Source organism: Scatophagus argus, chromosome 6 (genome assembly GCF_020382885.2).
Source record: "Scatophagus argus isolate fScaArg1 chromosome 6, fScaArg1.pri, whole genome shotgun sequence".
In the NCBI taxonomy this organism is placed as follows: domain Eukaryota; kingdom Metazoa; phylum Chordata; class Actinopteri; family Scatophagidae; genus Scatophagus; species Scatophagus argus.
In genome coordinates, this window is record NC_058498.1 from 19,080,427 (window position 1) to 19,092,827 (window position 12,401).

Genomic DNA, 12,401 nt, shown 5'->3' on the forward strand with positions numbered 1-12,401 from the left:
GTTCATTCTTGAATTGTAAACAGAACCAAGCCAGAGGCCCTTGAGAAGTTTTTTTTTGAGGGGGGTGTCGTGTTGTGGGCGTGTCCTGTAGTGCTGTGGACCCGCAGAGACAGACATGTCGTACTTGGTGATTTTTTCGCTCAGGCTTGGAAAGTCTTGCTAGCAGCGTTGCTGGTGTCGGCAGGTAAGTTTACCGTCGGTGTCGAAGACGTCTGCTTCAGGCTGGCTCGTGTTACGGGCAGTACAGGTAGGCGGCTTTTACACTGAACTGTACTAACTGTGCGTTTTCTCTTAGCATTACAAGGATGGTGGTTGCTGGCGAACTGCAACTAGGTTACAGCGATAGTTTTCCAGTTGAAGCTAACTCACGCTAACAGTTAACAGTTACATTTAGCTAACGCCAACTGCTGGTGTGTGTAGTTGTACCCACTGCTACTGTATTACAACCAGTGTTGTGGCTAATACTAATAGCTGGCGTTAGTTTGAGAAGTATAGCGTTTTTGCAAAGGTGACTTTGGAGATTTGTTGCTGCTGCCCCCTCATCCCGTTAGCCGCTGTCAGTTTAGTTGGAGTCTTTTGTTTTTAGCCTGTAGATGTGGAGATAAAGCTACGCTGGTTTGCTGAAATTAGGCATGTGAATGTGAGTATTCGTGAGTACACACCAGCAGTTTTACTTTCGTGCTGGGCTGATAGAGATCTACACACAGGGTAAGGTCAAAACGGGAGCCCAGTTTCCTTCACAGCAATGCGGAAGGTTGTAGACAATATATAGACATTGTCACCTGTGCTGATTTCAACACGGACAAAAGTAAAACGCTAACCTGGTGGTTGTTTGATTTGTTTGGGACGCTGGATAAGTCGCCCCTGTTCCAGTAACAACAGGTGTGTTGTTCTTATCTGAAGGTGTGTTTTTGGTCTCTCCATATGAGCAAACCCAGAACTTTGGCCTTTCCAGACTTTGCAGTTTTTGAGACTACATTGGAGTCCGGACTGAAGAAAAGAGGCTGAGGAAGAAGCATGACCACTGACCAGGAGCCCACGTTCACAGTCAAGCTGCTGCAGCTGCTGCTGCTCTCCACCTATTGGGGAATGCAGATTTGGGTCACCTTCATTTCAAGTTGGTACCAATCACACACACACACACACACACACACACCGGAGACCACAGTACATTTGAGACCACAGGTGTGGGATGACAGTAGAAAGAAAGGGAGCATCTGCTAACTCCTTTAGGCTGAAGAATGTGTTTAGGATGTTTTTTTGTCATTCTACATGCACAGCACTATAATGATTGAAGTGTTTTGTCATTGTGATCTTGAACGCAGTACATCTTGGGGTGCGTTCACACCTGTATTTAGATCACCCAGGATACATTTTTCTCTAACCATTTTTCTATGATGACCTTTATACCGACATCCAGACCTTGACTAGCTTTTGTTGTAGCTCAGTCACTAAGTTGACACAGGTTGCACTAATCCAAGGTGTGTCTGTGGCTTGCTTGTAGAGCTGTGCGACTCATATCCCTTCCTACATGCTATGCATTATAGTTGTATTATTAACTGAAAGCTTACTGTCAGTATTCAAACACAAATGTTAAGTTTTGGTTTGTGTTGGTTGTTGTGCTGTTATGATATACCATTGTGGCTGTATTTCTGCAGGGTGTTTTTTTTTAAACCATATCTTAAACCGTATATAGAGCACATATCAAGGATTTGTATTGCTGTACTTGTCTGAAATTGTTGAGAAAGGTAATTGGAACACTTTACATTTTATCTTTATCTTACTCCAGCTCTTGTTAAGGTAAAGGTTAGATTAAGATTAGTAGAGTTCATCAGAAAATGGCTTCATTTATGTAAACTAGTCAGTGTTAGATGAAGATGAATGAATGTTTTTATGGAAATAAAAGCTATGCTAATGAGTTGTTCTGATTTCTGCACAGGCTTTGTGATGGACAACCACCTGAACAGACACACTTATGGGTTCATCCAGAGTCGTCTTGTCCCATTTTACCTCCACTTGGGTTCAGCTTGTGCCTTCTTCAACCTCACCATCTTCGCTGTGTATCATCCCAGAGACATGCTGGATGACAGAGAAGCCTTTCAGGTGTGTTGTTGGTTTCCAGTTCATCGCATTGCCTAAAACCCATTTTTGGACATATCTTCAATCTCAGCCTCTGTTCTCCCCACTAGATCTTCATCTTTTTTGTGTCGGTGACAGTTGCGGCTGTCAATGCCCAGTGGTTTGGCCAAATGACATCAGAGATCATGGCAGACATGCACCTTATCGAGCAGGCATGCGGACTGGGGCAGGACATCGGCCTGTCGTCCAACCGCGAAGCTTACGCCAAGCTGTGTGAGACAGATGTCAAATACAGACACCTCAGCAGTCGTCTGTGGCTGTACAGACTGCTGTCCTCCCTCTGTAACCTCTGCTGCATTGGCTGCAACTTCTATAGTCTGTGTTACATGGCCGAAAACCTCGTCACACTTTAAAAAACCTGACACGTGGCAGTTAGACTGTTAAATTTGCATATCACTCCTTTACAAAACACTTCAACAATCAAACAGTAAGTTATGTATTTAATTTAAGTCTTTCTCTCTCTGCCTTTTCGGTTATGAGATAAAACGTCAGGTAAGCTTTGTTGTTCTTGTGCCTTGGGGAATAATTAAAGGACTCAGCCTCCATGCTTAGATTTACTTGTTGTTGGTTTTGAGACAATCAGGGTCACCAAAGTTGCATTTTTCTCCTAAAGGTTGTAGGGAGGCAAATCAGTTCCTGCAAGACTAATGTTTGACCTTTTATACTCCTTTAGTGTGGCTGAGGCTGGTGGCACCCTTGAGATTTCCTTTTACCATTATACTATGGTGCATTTCAGGAAACACAAAATATGAGGAATGTTTTTAACAACTTTGCACTCATACTATCAGAGACATCGGAAAGATAATCGAAGTGCACTGTACCTTTTCTTATATGTAAGCAGCAGAAAGGTGCCTTCACTAAGGAAACTGCTCCCATGCTGCTCAGTCCTGCTCTTCCTGTTTGGGTGCAGTTTTAATACTTGGTTCGCAGTGTGGTGTCACAGGTTTGTCAGGCTTACCTTGCGCTAACTTAAGAGCACCTTTGCCTCTTGCTAGCATTAAACATAAGGGGTTGAACACTTTTATTATATGGCATACAGTCAGTACTACTTTTAAAACACACTTGCACTAGAGATGTGACTGTTTTATTGGACTTGGGTTTTATTGCTGTTTGTAAACTGTTCCATTGTATTTATCTGTAGGCGACCAGTCATGCAGATGTTGTAAGAAATGTGGCTGCACAGGGGCTCTGCAGTATTGTTTACTCAAAGACCTGAATGGGATCTCTGCATACTGAACACTTTCACTAATACTCCCAGTATGACCACCATGAATATTGTTAGCATACACTGGGCCTCAAATGGAAACTGTCACCTGAATTACTGAAGTGTGTTTTGCTTTATCCTCTAATAGCTCTCGGTACAGTATGTCTGAATGTGTTCATGCATTGTGAAGTGGCAGTTGGGAAGTTACGCAGGAATGATTGGAATTGAAGCCAGTTCATTTTAGAGTTGCACTTTGACTCGAGTTGCGTTCTGTACAGCACAAGCGTCAGGGCTTTTTCTCATAGTTTGCATATGTTTGCGTTGTTTAGTCCACATATCAAGGTGAGCAGATCTATGGTTATATATTCTGTTTTCTTTTTACGCACATGTTGACACTATGTTAAACTTCTGCTGCTATGATGGCCCCTCCTTGTTGCAACTGTTAAAGTAAAAGTCTGCTATCAGTGTGTTTCTTCTGTTCCTCTGCTTTTTGTTTGCATTGCTTAGAAGAATTATCCATTAAACCAAAGTTAAAAAATGCCATCAACCCTAACAGGACTTCCGTAGTCAGGACAGAGGCGGCTCAGTAGTTTCCAAAACTTCTTTCTTTCCTTTTTCTTTTGCTGGTTCTGACTGGACTGATGAAGGTGCTTGTTATATGCCCATTACAAACAAAAACAATGCAATATTTCACAGTAAACTGTACACATCCTTTATGTTGTGTTGCCTGTTAGCTCGAAAAATTCAGTGCAAGTGGTTTGACAGTATTGTGCATAAACATAAAGGCTTTATTTGGATGTGACATTTTAGAAATCATTTTTCATTAATTTGTAAATATTTATGCTGGTCTGTTAATGTTTGAGAATGAATGGATTGTAACTGTTAGTGTGGCTTGTGTAATACTGAATGTAAGTCACCTGAAGACCACTGAGGCCAGAGGTTATGAGATGTTTATGGCAGAGGGTTTGTATCGAAGATGTTTTGACTTAAGTGGTCAGTTTTTGTATTAAAACATGATATTTCTCAGTTCCATGCTTCATCATCTTTTCCTGATCATTTCATTAATTTGTAATATTTGCTCAGGCAAAACTTGATTAATGCTGATCTTATCTGCAAAAACTATCAGTGGTTCAGCTCTGTTCCTTAGTAAACTGAAACTTAAAGGAGTCATTAACAGAGTGTGCAGCTGAGATGTTTCACATGTTTTGGGTGTCAGGGTCACATATGAACTCACATAAAAGAAAGACTTCAGTTCATATGGTGTGATCCTTAAGTTACACACAAAGTGGCCCGAAAATCACCTGCTATGTAGGATTTGAACATGTTTGATTATAGTGACTCCTAGTGACCACCTAATGGTATTAATAAAAAAAATTAATGCAATCCTGGATCCTCACTTATAAAAATGTTAGATTTGTACTTCAACTTAGTTAAAATAATTTCTGATGGTGTGTTTACAATCAATTCATAAAAAAATGCTGAGCATTAAATACCTTGCATAAACAACTTCTATGAATCACGTTTCTAACTTGTGCTCTTGTCATTGATAAATCTCATATCAGCTTAAACTGACAGCTTCTGCCTTGTGATTTCCCCACATACTAATGCCAGAACAAATGAGGGTTTATTCATTCAGCTAACATTTAAAAAATTGTCTGACAATTAATTAGTCACACCTTTAATTGATCATTTCTCTGGTGACGGTCCGTAAGCTTTTCAGGCTGAGGGTAAGAGGGTTTTGATTATTGCATCAAACTGACAGATTGTGTTTAAAATGTTTTTGTTTACATGTCCATGTAATAACAATATCAATGTACCTACTTAGAATATTTTAAAAAATAATGCAGACTATTGTTCGCTGAACTCTGGAAGACAGTACACTTCGAACCTCTGAGTGAGCGAACGAAGCCTGAGAAGCCAGAGAAGCACAGGTCACATCAAAGCTTGCAGGTGTGTCCAATGTGATTTTTGTCTGTTATGACAGAAGGGGGAACTATTGCTCTACTTTAGTTTGTGAGCAGGTAACAAACAAGAAGCTCCGTTGCAGAGCTGTGCTGAATTACCTAGTACTGAGCAGCATTAGAATACCTAAAAATAATTACAAAATATTAACAGCACCACTAATTTCAGTGAGACTCAAACTGGATATGAAAGGAAATTGGAGAAAAGCAACCCAGTGATCTTGGATAGGTCAGTTTATAATAACAAGCCCCACTCAGGTGATGAGCACTGCAGTCTATTCTCTGTAAACAAACTGACAGATGTTGAGATGGCTTGATCTGTAACCTGAACAACACAATCTGAGGACTACATCATGTCAGAGGGTTGTTTTTTTTTTTTAATATTATTGTTTAAAAATAGATCATTGCTACAAGTCAATGGTCACTGTTTTTGAGATGAAATCAGCATCAACAATGCACACACCACCTACAAAATGAATATTAGTCTAAAAAAGGAATAAATATAAAATGATGTAGATAAAAATGCAAAAAAAAAAAACAAAAAACAAAACAAACAACCCCCCCCCCCAAAAAAAAAAAACACACGTACCTGACTGTTAAGGTGTAGAAAACTGTGTTTCTCTTGTAATACTTAAAAAAAACCTGAAAGGAAGATTTCAGGAAAGCATAATAATCTCAATGTCAACAATGTATGTAACAGGAGATGAGGCAATTCAGTTTCACCCTTTTTGCAGGTGCTACCTCAGTAAAAAGTGCGATAACATCGTATCAAGAATAAAGAACAAATGGATCCCTCTCTACAAATAACAAACCATAAGTTAATTCTGCATAGAGAGAACCAGTTACAGCCTGGGAGAATACACAACAACCATTTAGTAATACTGAGGGAGCAACATGTAAACTGTAATCTTTAATTATTTCCCTAAAAGAGGCAGCATCATTATTTAAAGCCACAATCCTTGATGGGATCTGGCAGCCCACTGCCCAGTCCCCTTTGGTTGTTTGAAGGATGAGGTTAAATCATGCCAATACTGTTCATCTGTAACAAGCTTTTAACAGTGTGCGCACAAAAAATTAAAAGAAATGTATAAAATAACCAAAACAACAGATAAAGAGTGTCAGTGCGTCTTACTGTGCTTAAAACGCATCTTATGTTACATTCCTTGTAAACAACAAACCAAAAATGTCAATAAGAATAAGGATTGTGCCTTTAAAATAATCATTACTTACTGTTCCCAGGATTCATGAGTACACACACACCTTAAAACCAATGATCATTCCAGCTGTTTACTCCTGTGTTCAGGAAACGTTACTTCATCCGATTATCTAATTTTAAACGTTCACTTTGTCTAAATGTCAGGAAACACTGTGATATAAATAATACTGGTTCCATGTTTCCCTTCTTCTCAATACTTACATGTAAAGTATCAAAATAGAAATATTTAAAAAGAAGACACCATCTAAAAACCAACCCACAATCCCTCTGGCAGATTTGAAACCATGGCAACATTTCCACAACAGACAAAGGAAGTTGTCAGAACATCGTTTCCATTCGGACCTTTGCTGTTAAAATACTCCATAAATAGAAATAGTAAAGTACCAAAAATAGAGTTTTCCTGTTCATCAACAAAAAAATAATAAAATCCAGTGTCTCTGTCATACAACCACCTTGTCCAGTTTGGCACTTTCACTTGCTTTGTTGGACTGCTCCTCTGTGAGAGTGATGTAGGAGTACACCAGGCTGCCTGCGATACTGTAACAAGGACAGAAACCATGTTCAAGTATACGCTCGAGCAAGAACACCAAATCAAGAAAAACACAAAAAACAAAGTGAGACTTGAAAATCCCACAGTTATTACTGTCAGTCATCGTAAAGGCAAACATGTTGCAGCACGCTGTCAGTAATAAAATTAGTAATATTTCCCAACATGGTCCAACATGCTCTTAGAAATTCTGGCAGTTGATCGGCACACTGATATCAGAGACATCTGCGTCAGCACTGACTTTTTCTATTGTTCAACACAAACAAATGTTAAAAAAAGATAAACAAATAAAATTAAAATATAAGGCTCAGTTTTGATTGGTTCAGAAAGTTCATAAGAGCCCAAGATGATTTGGGTTCTGAAGTCTCCAGTTCTTTCTGCCATAAGTGATTTTACCCAGCTTTGAGTTTCTTTCTCACAATGAGCTGGAGTTGCTGGGAAAGTCATTAGTTTTACATGGATTTGGTCATTATAGAAATTAATGGACAAATTAAAATTTTGACCAGATGATGGTGCTAGATGCAAACTCAGAGGGTCAACAAAGTTACTGCAATTCACCCTGAGGATGACATGAATGTCCATACTAAATATTTTTGGTGATACAACCCATAGTTGTGACATTTTTACTCATTAAACCACACATGTGATCTTCATGGCGATGTTGGAGGAAACGTCAGGAGATTAGTCAGGAAATTAGGGTTTATCACCTGGGAACAATGAATGTTCTGAACAATATAGATAGAGATATTTAATTCAGGCCGAAGTGATGTGAACGAACAGAGCGACATTTTCCATGTTTCAATGTAACTGTCACAATCTGTTGTGTGACCATACAATGAACAATGCATGTGCTCAACTTCCAAATAAGTGAAAATTTGTGTTGGAGGAAAACATGTGCACGGGGCCACAAAACAATATGAGGCAAGTGATTGAAAAACTAAATAAATAAAGATAACAAGACACTTGAGCATGCATTAGAAAATAAACCATTTTTTTCATACCTGATATTCAATCCTATGAAGTTAGTCCAAGAGAAAATGTAGTCTCCACTGAACACCATTCCAATGTATGTCACCAAGACATTCTGCAAAAGGGAGAAAATATTCATTAAGGTAAGAGTTTTCTGTTTAAGTGCATTTAACTATTACTTCACACAAATCTTGCATCTTACCTTTATACAGCCCACAATCGTAGTTGTTAATGCAGAGTTGTACTGTGTACAAAGCACAGTGGAATACATCAGAACAAACCTGCAAAATAACATGTTGGAACATATTACAAATGACTCGGGGCTTGTTATTGCACCATAGCACACAAAGAGTGATTATGAGCTTCAAGCCATTGCCTAAAAGCTAGATTTCAGTCAAGATGTTTAATTCTGGCACAAAACCCAATTCTGCCTGCTTGTGCATGCACATGTGCCACACATAAGCCTTGGCCTGTATTCTTACCCCATGATGCAAGAGAGGACGAACTGACTGAGGAAAAATACATCTGACCAACCATCATATTCCACTGCCTGAGGAGAGAAGCACAGCATAAGAAACAACATAGCTGTACCAGTGGAACACACATAAAAGTACAGGAGAAAAGCTCTATAGAAAGGCAGTTTAGTAAAAGAAGACATTTAAGTCGCTCATTAAGGAAGTGACTGGCCTGGCATTCAGTTGAAGAAATTAAATAAAGACTAACTAAGCACTGTAGAGTTGTTGGGTCACATGTTAAGGAAATGAGGGCAATGACACAACTAACAGCTACACACTTACTAATGCAACACTGAGTTTCCAAAGGTAGTAGTCTGTTACTCTACTGCGGTTATTCAGTCAAGAGATGTCGTAGGCGCTGCTGTAATAACTCTACTAGGTGCATAATAGCTGCTTTGTGACTTTCTGGCAGCTGGGCCCCAGCTGGGCAAACCAGAATGTCTCTGCCAAACTCAGCAACCAACAGGCAGCTCATATTTACTGCCCACACCCATGCTCACACGTATGCGCGCTCACTTCAACCTCACTTAAACCTTTCAACCGTAACCTAAGGGCAAAAACTTGATGGTCTAACCATGCTTACAAATTAATGAGAAAAATCTTCTATAAATAAAGATGTTTGAGGTTTGATTGAAGGAACTGCTCACCTTCTGCATATCTCCAGTCACATGAGCCAACAGTATAGTGGGAATGATCATAAATAATGCATTATAATACAACAGTCCATATTTCCCCAGCTCCTGTGAGAAAAAACATAGAAACAGATGGGCAACGAGCAACAGGAACATGAAAAAGAAGCAGAGTCAGAACCCGAAGAGTTAGTCTCAAGTCCTTCAATGCATTCCTCGCTGAACAGCATTTGTCATGCATGGTCAGGGCAAGGCACTACTTGAACTTCTCTGCATTTGACTGAATCCATTTAGTTTGGTTCCATCTTTCATGTTCTCAAACACACACACACGCACACCACTCGGTCTTCCTCAGTGTTAGCAGCTGGTGCTCTACAGGCATCACAGACTAATTCTGGAACCAGTTCTGCCTCTGCTGTAACATGAGAGCTAAGCAGTCTGCTCATGTGACATAACAAAAAATGACTAAAACAAGCTCCGAGACACATCTGACTCAACAGTAATTAATGTGACTGTGAAAAATCCTGCAAGAAATCAGTAAAAACAGTAAAACAGCATAACCTTTACACACAAATGATATTTTCTCAGATTTAAACAGTAATAATTATACCAACTCAACGTGAAGCAAAAAAATAAAAAATAAATAAATAAATCAAAAATGGTGCTTATGTACACTGAGTTCCTTTAAGCCGGCTGCTGAAGGACAGGTTCTCTAAGTTCAACAGCAACAGTTCAATGCCAAAAAAAGCTCAAGCCTAACAATGTAAGTATTCATCACACTGGGGCTGCCACATACCTTTGCATCTAATTTTTGTTTTACGTAGGCTCCGTTGGCTGCAGTCAGCACATCATTGAGAAGAATAAACACATAGCCTTGCAGGTCAAAGGATAAGTCAGCACTATGAACAGAAGTGAGAGAAAATGAAAGAAGGATGTCGAGGAAGTAAATAAGTGTTGTGTCACTAATAATTTAACTGTGGGCATACTCTCTTTGGGACAAGCTCCTCTAGCTACAGATATACAACACGTGTCTAATGACTATGAAAACAATATAAGTTAAGTGAGGACATATATCAGGACTGGACAACCCTTTGTACTGCAGATAATTCTGGTTTGGTAACAAGCTGGGACACCTGGACATAGTAGAATTTACCTGGCGGCTATAAACGCCCCAAGGATCATTGTAAATACTGTCAGTTGGACTGGCCTGGAGAATTTCTTCCTGCAAAAGGTCAAAGGACAGTAGAGGCATGAAATTCAATCTGGCTGCTTTGAGCTGTCAATGAAATCCACCATTACACTACAAAGAGAAAAGTTTGGCATCTCACTGAGTAAAAAAAAAAAAACATTTAAGCACAATCTTACTTGAGCAGAAGTCCCTCAGCCATCATTGTGAATAAGATGGAGAACCTCCTGAGGACAGTAAACATCGGCAAACTGGGGGAACATGACATTGATTGCTTTAACTTGGCCAAACATCGACAGCCATGCCCAATGATCTCATGATGACACTAAACAAACTTCAGTTTAACCAGTCAAGCCTGGACAAATATGAGGACTTACTTCAGCCTTTTGGTTCCAAACAGACCAGTGATTTGATTTCCCACATAAAGGAGAGGTAGAGGAAACGTCTGTAAAACAAAGTAAATATACATATGAGAATAATGTGAGAACAACAAAGTAATCCTTTAAGAGATATGAATTGGCTCTCTCACCTTCCGAGGTATGCTCTCATCACAGTCTGGGAAGGTGATCACCCTCGCAGCCTTGCCCACCCACAGCACAACCACCGTGGCCAACATCTGCACACACATTCAACAGAAAATGACTTAGACTCTGATGCTTTCAGGGAGTAGTGTGTGTTTGTAAAAGCGTTGCACAAGGAGAGAAAAGCATTCAACTTACTTGTCCAATTCCGACACATATCGAAGAGGGGAACCTGGAACAGCAGAGTTAAATCCCCGTGAGTCCCACTGAACAGACACACACCCATACACACACACTGCAGCTAACTTCACACTTCACACTGCTGTGTTAAAATATAACGCTGGTTAGTTTCCTACAATACCGCAACTCAAGCTTTTCTGGTTCAGTCTATGGATACGCTCGCAAGCCAAAAGTTACCGCTAGCTAATGAGCTCCTCCAAGTTGCTAGGTTAGCTAGCATGGTAGCTTTTCAACGTTACAACAGAAACCGACGTTACCAAAATTGTTACCTGTAGTTAGTGAGGACGCTTTTGTTCACCACGACGATTAGGAACGAGCTCAGACCGTAAAATGCAGCCGCAAATAGCTTCAAAATCAATGACGGAGGTTTGTCCGCCATCCCCAACAAGTTCTCATTCCTCTCTGAGAGTCGACTCTTCCCCTGCCATCACTTCACAGGCTCACTAGCCGCTACACACACACACACACAGAGAGACACACACGCGCACGCACGCAATCGGGGGACGTAGACGTTCCACAACTTCCGCCTCAAATCTGAACATCACTTACTCTCAGTGACAGTAATGACAACGCGCAGTTTCTTTTACCGGCTTGGCTAGCTAACGGGAGTCACATATGAAAAGCTGTGGCGCATGTATGAGTTTACGTGGGGAGTGAAAGCAGGAGCTGGTTAAAGATGTTACGTTTCCACAGCTCAGCTTTACTGACCACAACAGCGCTTCTTGGTTTTTAATCCCTAAAATGTGATTTATATAGTGAAATCACAAGTAGGTGGTAAATATGGTAGGTGGTAATATTATAAATTATTTAAGGGTTGCAGTGGGTTGTTTGGGCTGCTTTTGGACTGTAGGTTGTAAATATGTCGATAATTTAACGTTATGGAAACCAGTGGTTCTCAAACTTTCTTCACGCTGCAGTGCTCAGATTATGACAAAATAATGAATAATTCATGACCCTAATATATCTACATTTTAAACAGTATAAACAGCTTTTTTTTAAAATTCGTTATTTTTTCACTACAAACAGCTTTGGCCTGCCAGGACCCACATTGGGCCACGCTGCTATAAACTCAGTTAATGAACTACATTTCCTGGCCTCCCACGGTACTGTCCTCACTTATGTTCTATGATGATACGTTTATTCTTTATTATATTCTGCTCGTACTTAACTTTTTTACTTTATCTTGTATATTATATGCCATATTGCTGTACTGTATTATGTGTTATGTTGATATTACTGCATTTCACCTTGTGTTTTTATATCAAACACTGTTA

General features: G+C 39.8%; 2 protein-coding genes across 4 annotated transcripts; one reads left to right on the forward strand and one right to left on the reverse strand.

Moving 5' to 3' along the window:
* The first annotated feature begins 36 nt into the window (after positions 1-36).
* si:ch211-121a2.4 (transmembrane protein 205) lies at positions 37-4,369 on the forward strand. Of its 3 annotated transcripts, none has more exons than XM_046391496.1 (4): positions 37-184; positions 956-1,117; positions 1,940-2,103; positions 2,190-4,369. In XM_046391496.1, the coding sequence occupies exons 2-4, from the start codon at positions 1,018-1,020 to the stop codon at positions 2,490-2,492; spliced, it is 567 nt and encodes a 188-aa protein (XP_046247452.1). In that variant the 5' UTR covers positions 37-184; positions 956-1,017; the 3' UTR covers positions 2,493-4,369. The 3 variants fall into 3 exon arrangements, with proteins under 3 accessions (XP_046247452.1, XP_046247451.1, XP_046247453.1); XM_046391495.1 differs by having other exon boundaries at positions 90-247; XM_046391497.1 differs by lacking the exon at positions 37-184 and adding an exon at positions 284-708.
* A 1,291-nt stretch (positions 4,370-5,660) lies between these two features.
* LOC124060474 (UDP-N-acetylglucosamine/UDP-glucose/GDP-mannose transporter-like) lies at positions 5,661-11,752 on the reverse strand. The gene is made up of 12 exons (XM_046391493.1): positions 11,397-11,752; positions 11,086-11,119; positions 10,896-10,982; positions 10,744-10,811; positions 10,546-10,617; positions 10,334-10,402; positions 9,977-10,079; positions 9,199-9,291; positions 8,519-8,586; positions 8,239-8,317; positions 8,069-8,151; positions 5,661-7,057 (listed from the first exon to the last, which is right to left on the reverse strand). Exons 1-12 carry the CDS (start codon positions 11,504-11,506, stop codon positions 6,961-6,963), a joined length of 963 nt encoding a protein of 320 aa, XP_046247449.1. The 5' UTR covers positions 11,507-11,752; the 3' UTR covers positions 5,661-6,960.
* Between the last annotated feature and the right edge of the window lie 649 nt (positions 11,753-12,401).

Excerpts from the sequence above, each read along its gene's own strand:
- si:ch211-121a2.4 (XM_046391496.1), top strand. The coding sequence starts at position 1,018 with ATGACCACTGACCAGGAGCCCACGTTCACAGTCAAGCTGCTGCAGCTG. Across the intron at positions 1,118-1,939 it reads TTGGGTCACCTTCATTTCAA|GCTTTGTGATGGACAACCAC; the intron begins GTTGGTACCAAT and ends ATTTCTGCACAG. Across the intron at positions 2,104-2,189 it reads ATGACAGAGAAGCCTTTCAG|ATCTTCATCTTTTTTGTGTC; the intron begins GTGTGTTGTTGG and ends TCTCCCCACTAG.
- LOC124060474 (XM_046391493.1), bottom strand. The coding sequence starts at position 11,506 with ATGGCGGACAAACCTCCGTCATTGATTTTGAAGCTATTTGCGGCTGCA. Across the intron at positions 10,812-10,895 it reads ATGAGAGCATACCTCGGAAG|ACGTTTCCTCTACCTCTCCT; the intron begins GTGAGAGAGCCA and ends TTTGTTTTACAG. Across the intron at positions 8,152-8,238 it reads CGATTGTGGGCTGTATAAAG|AATGTCTTGGTGACATACAT; the intron begins GTAAGATGCAAG and ends TCCCTTTTGCAG.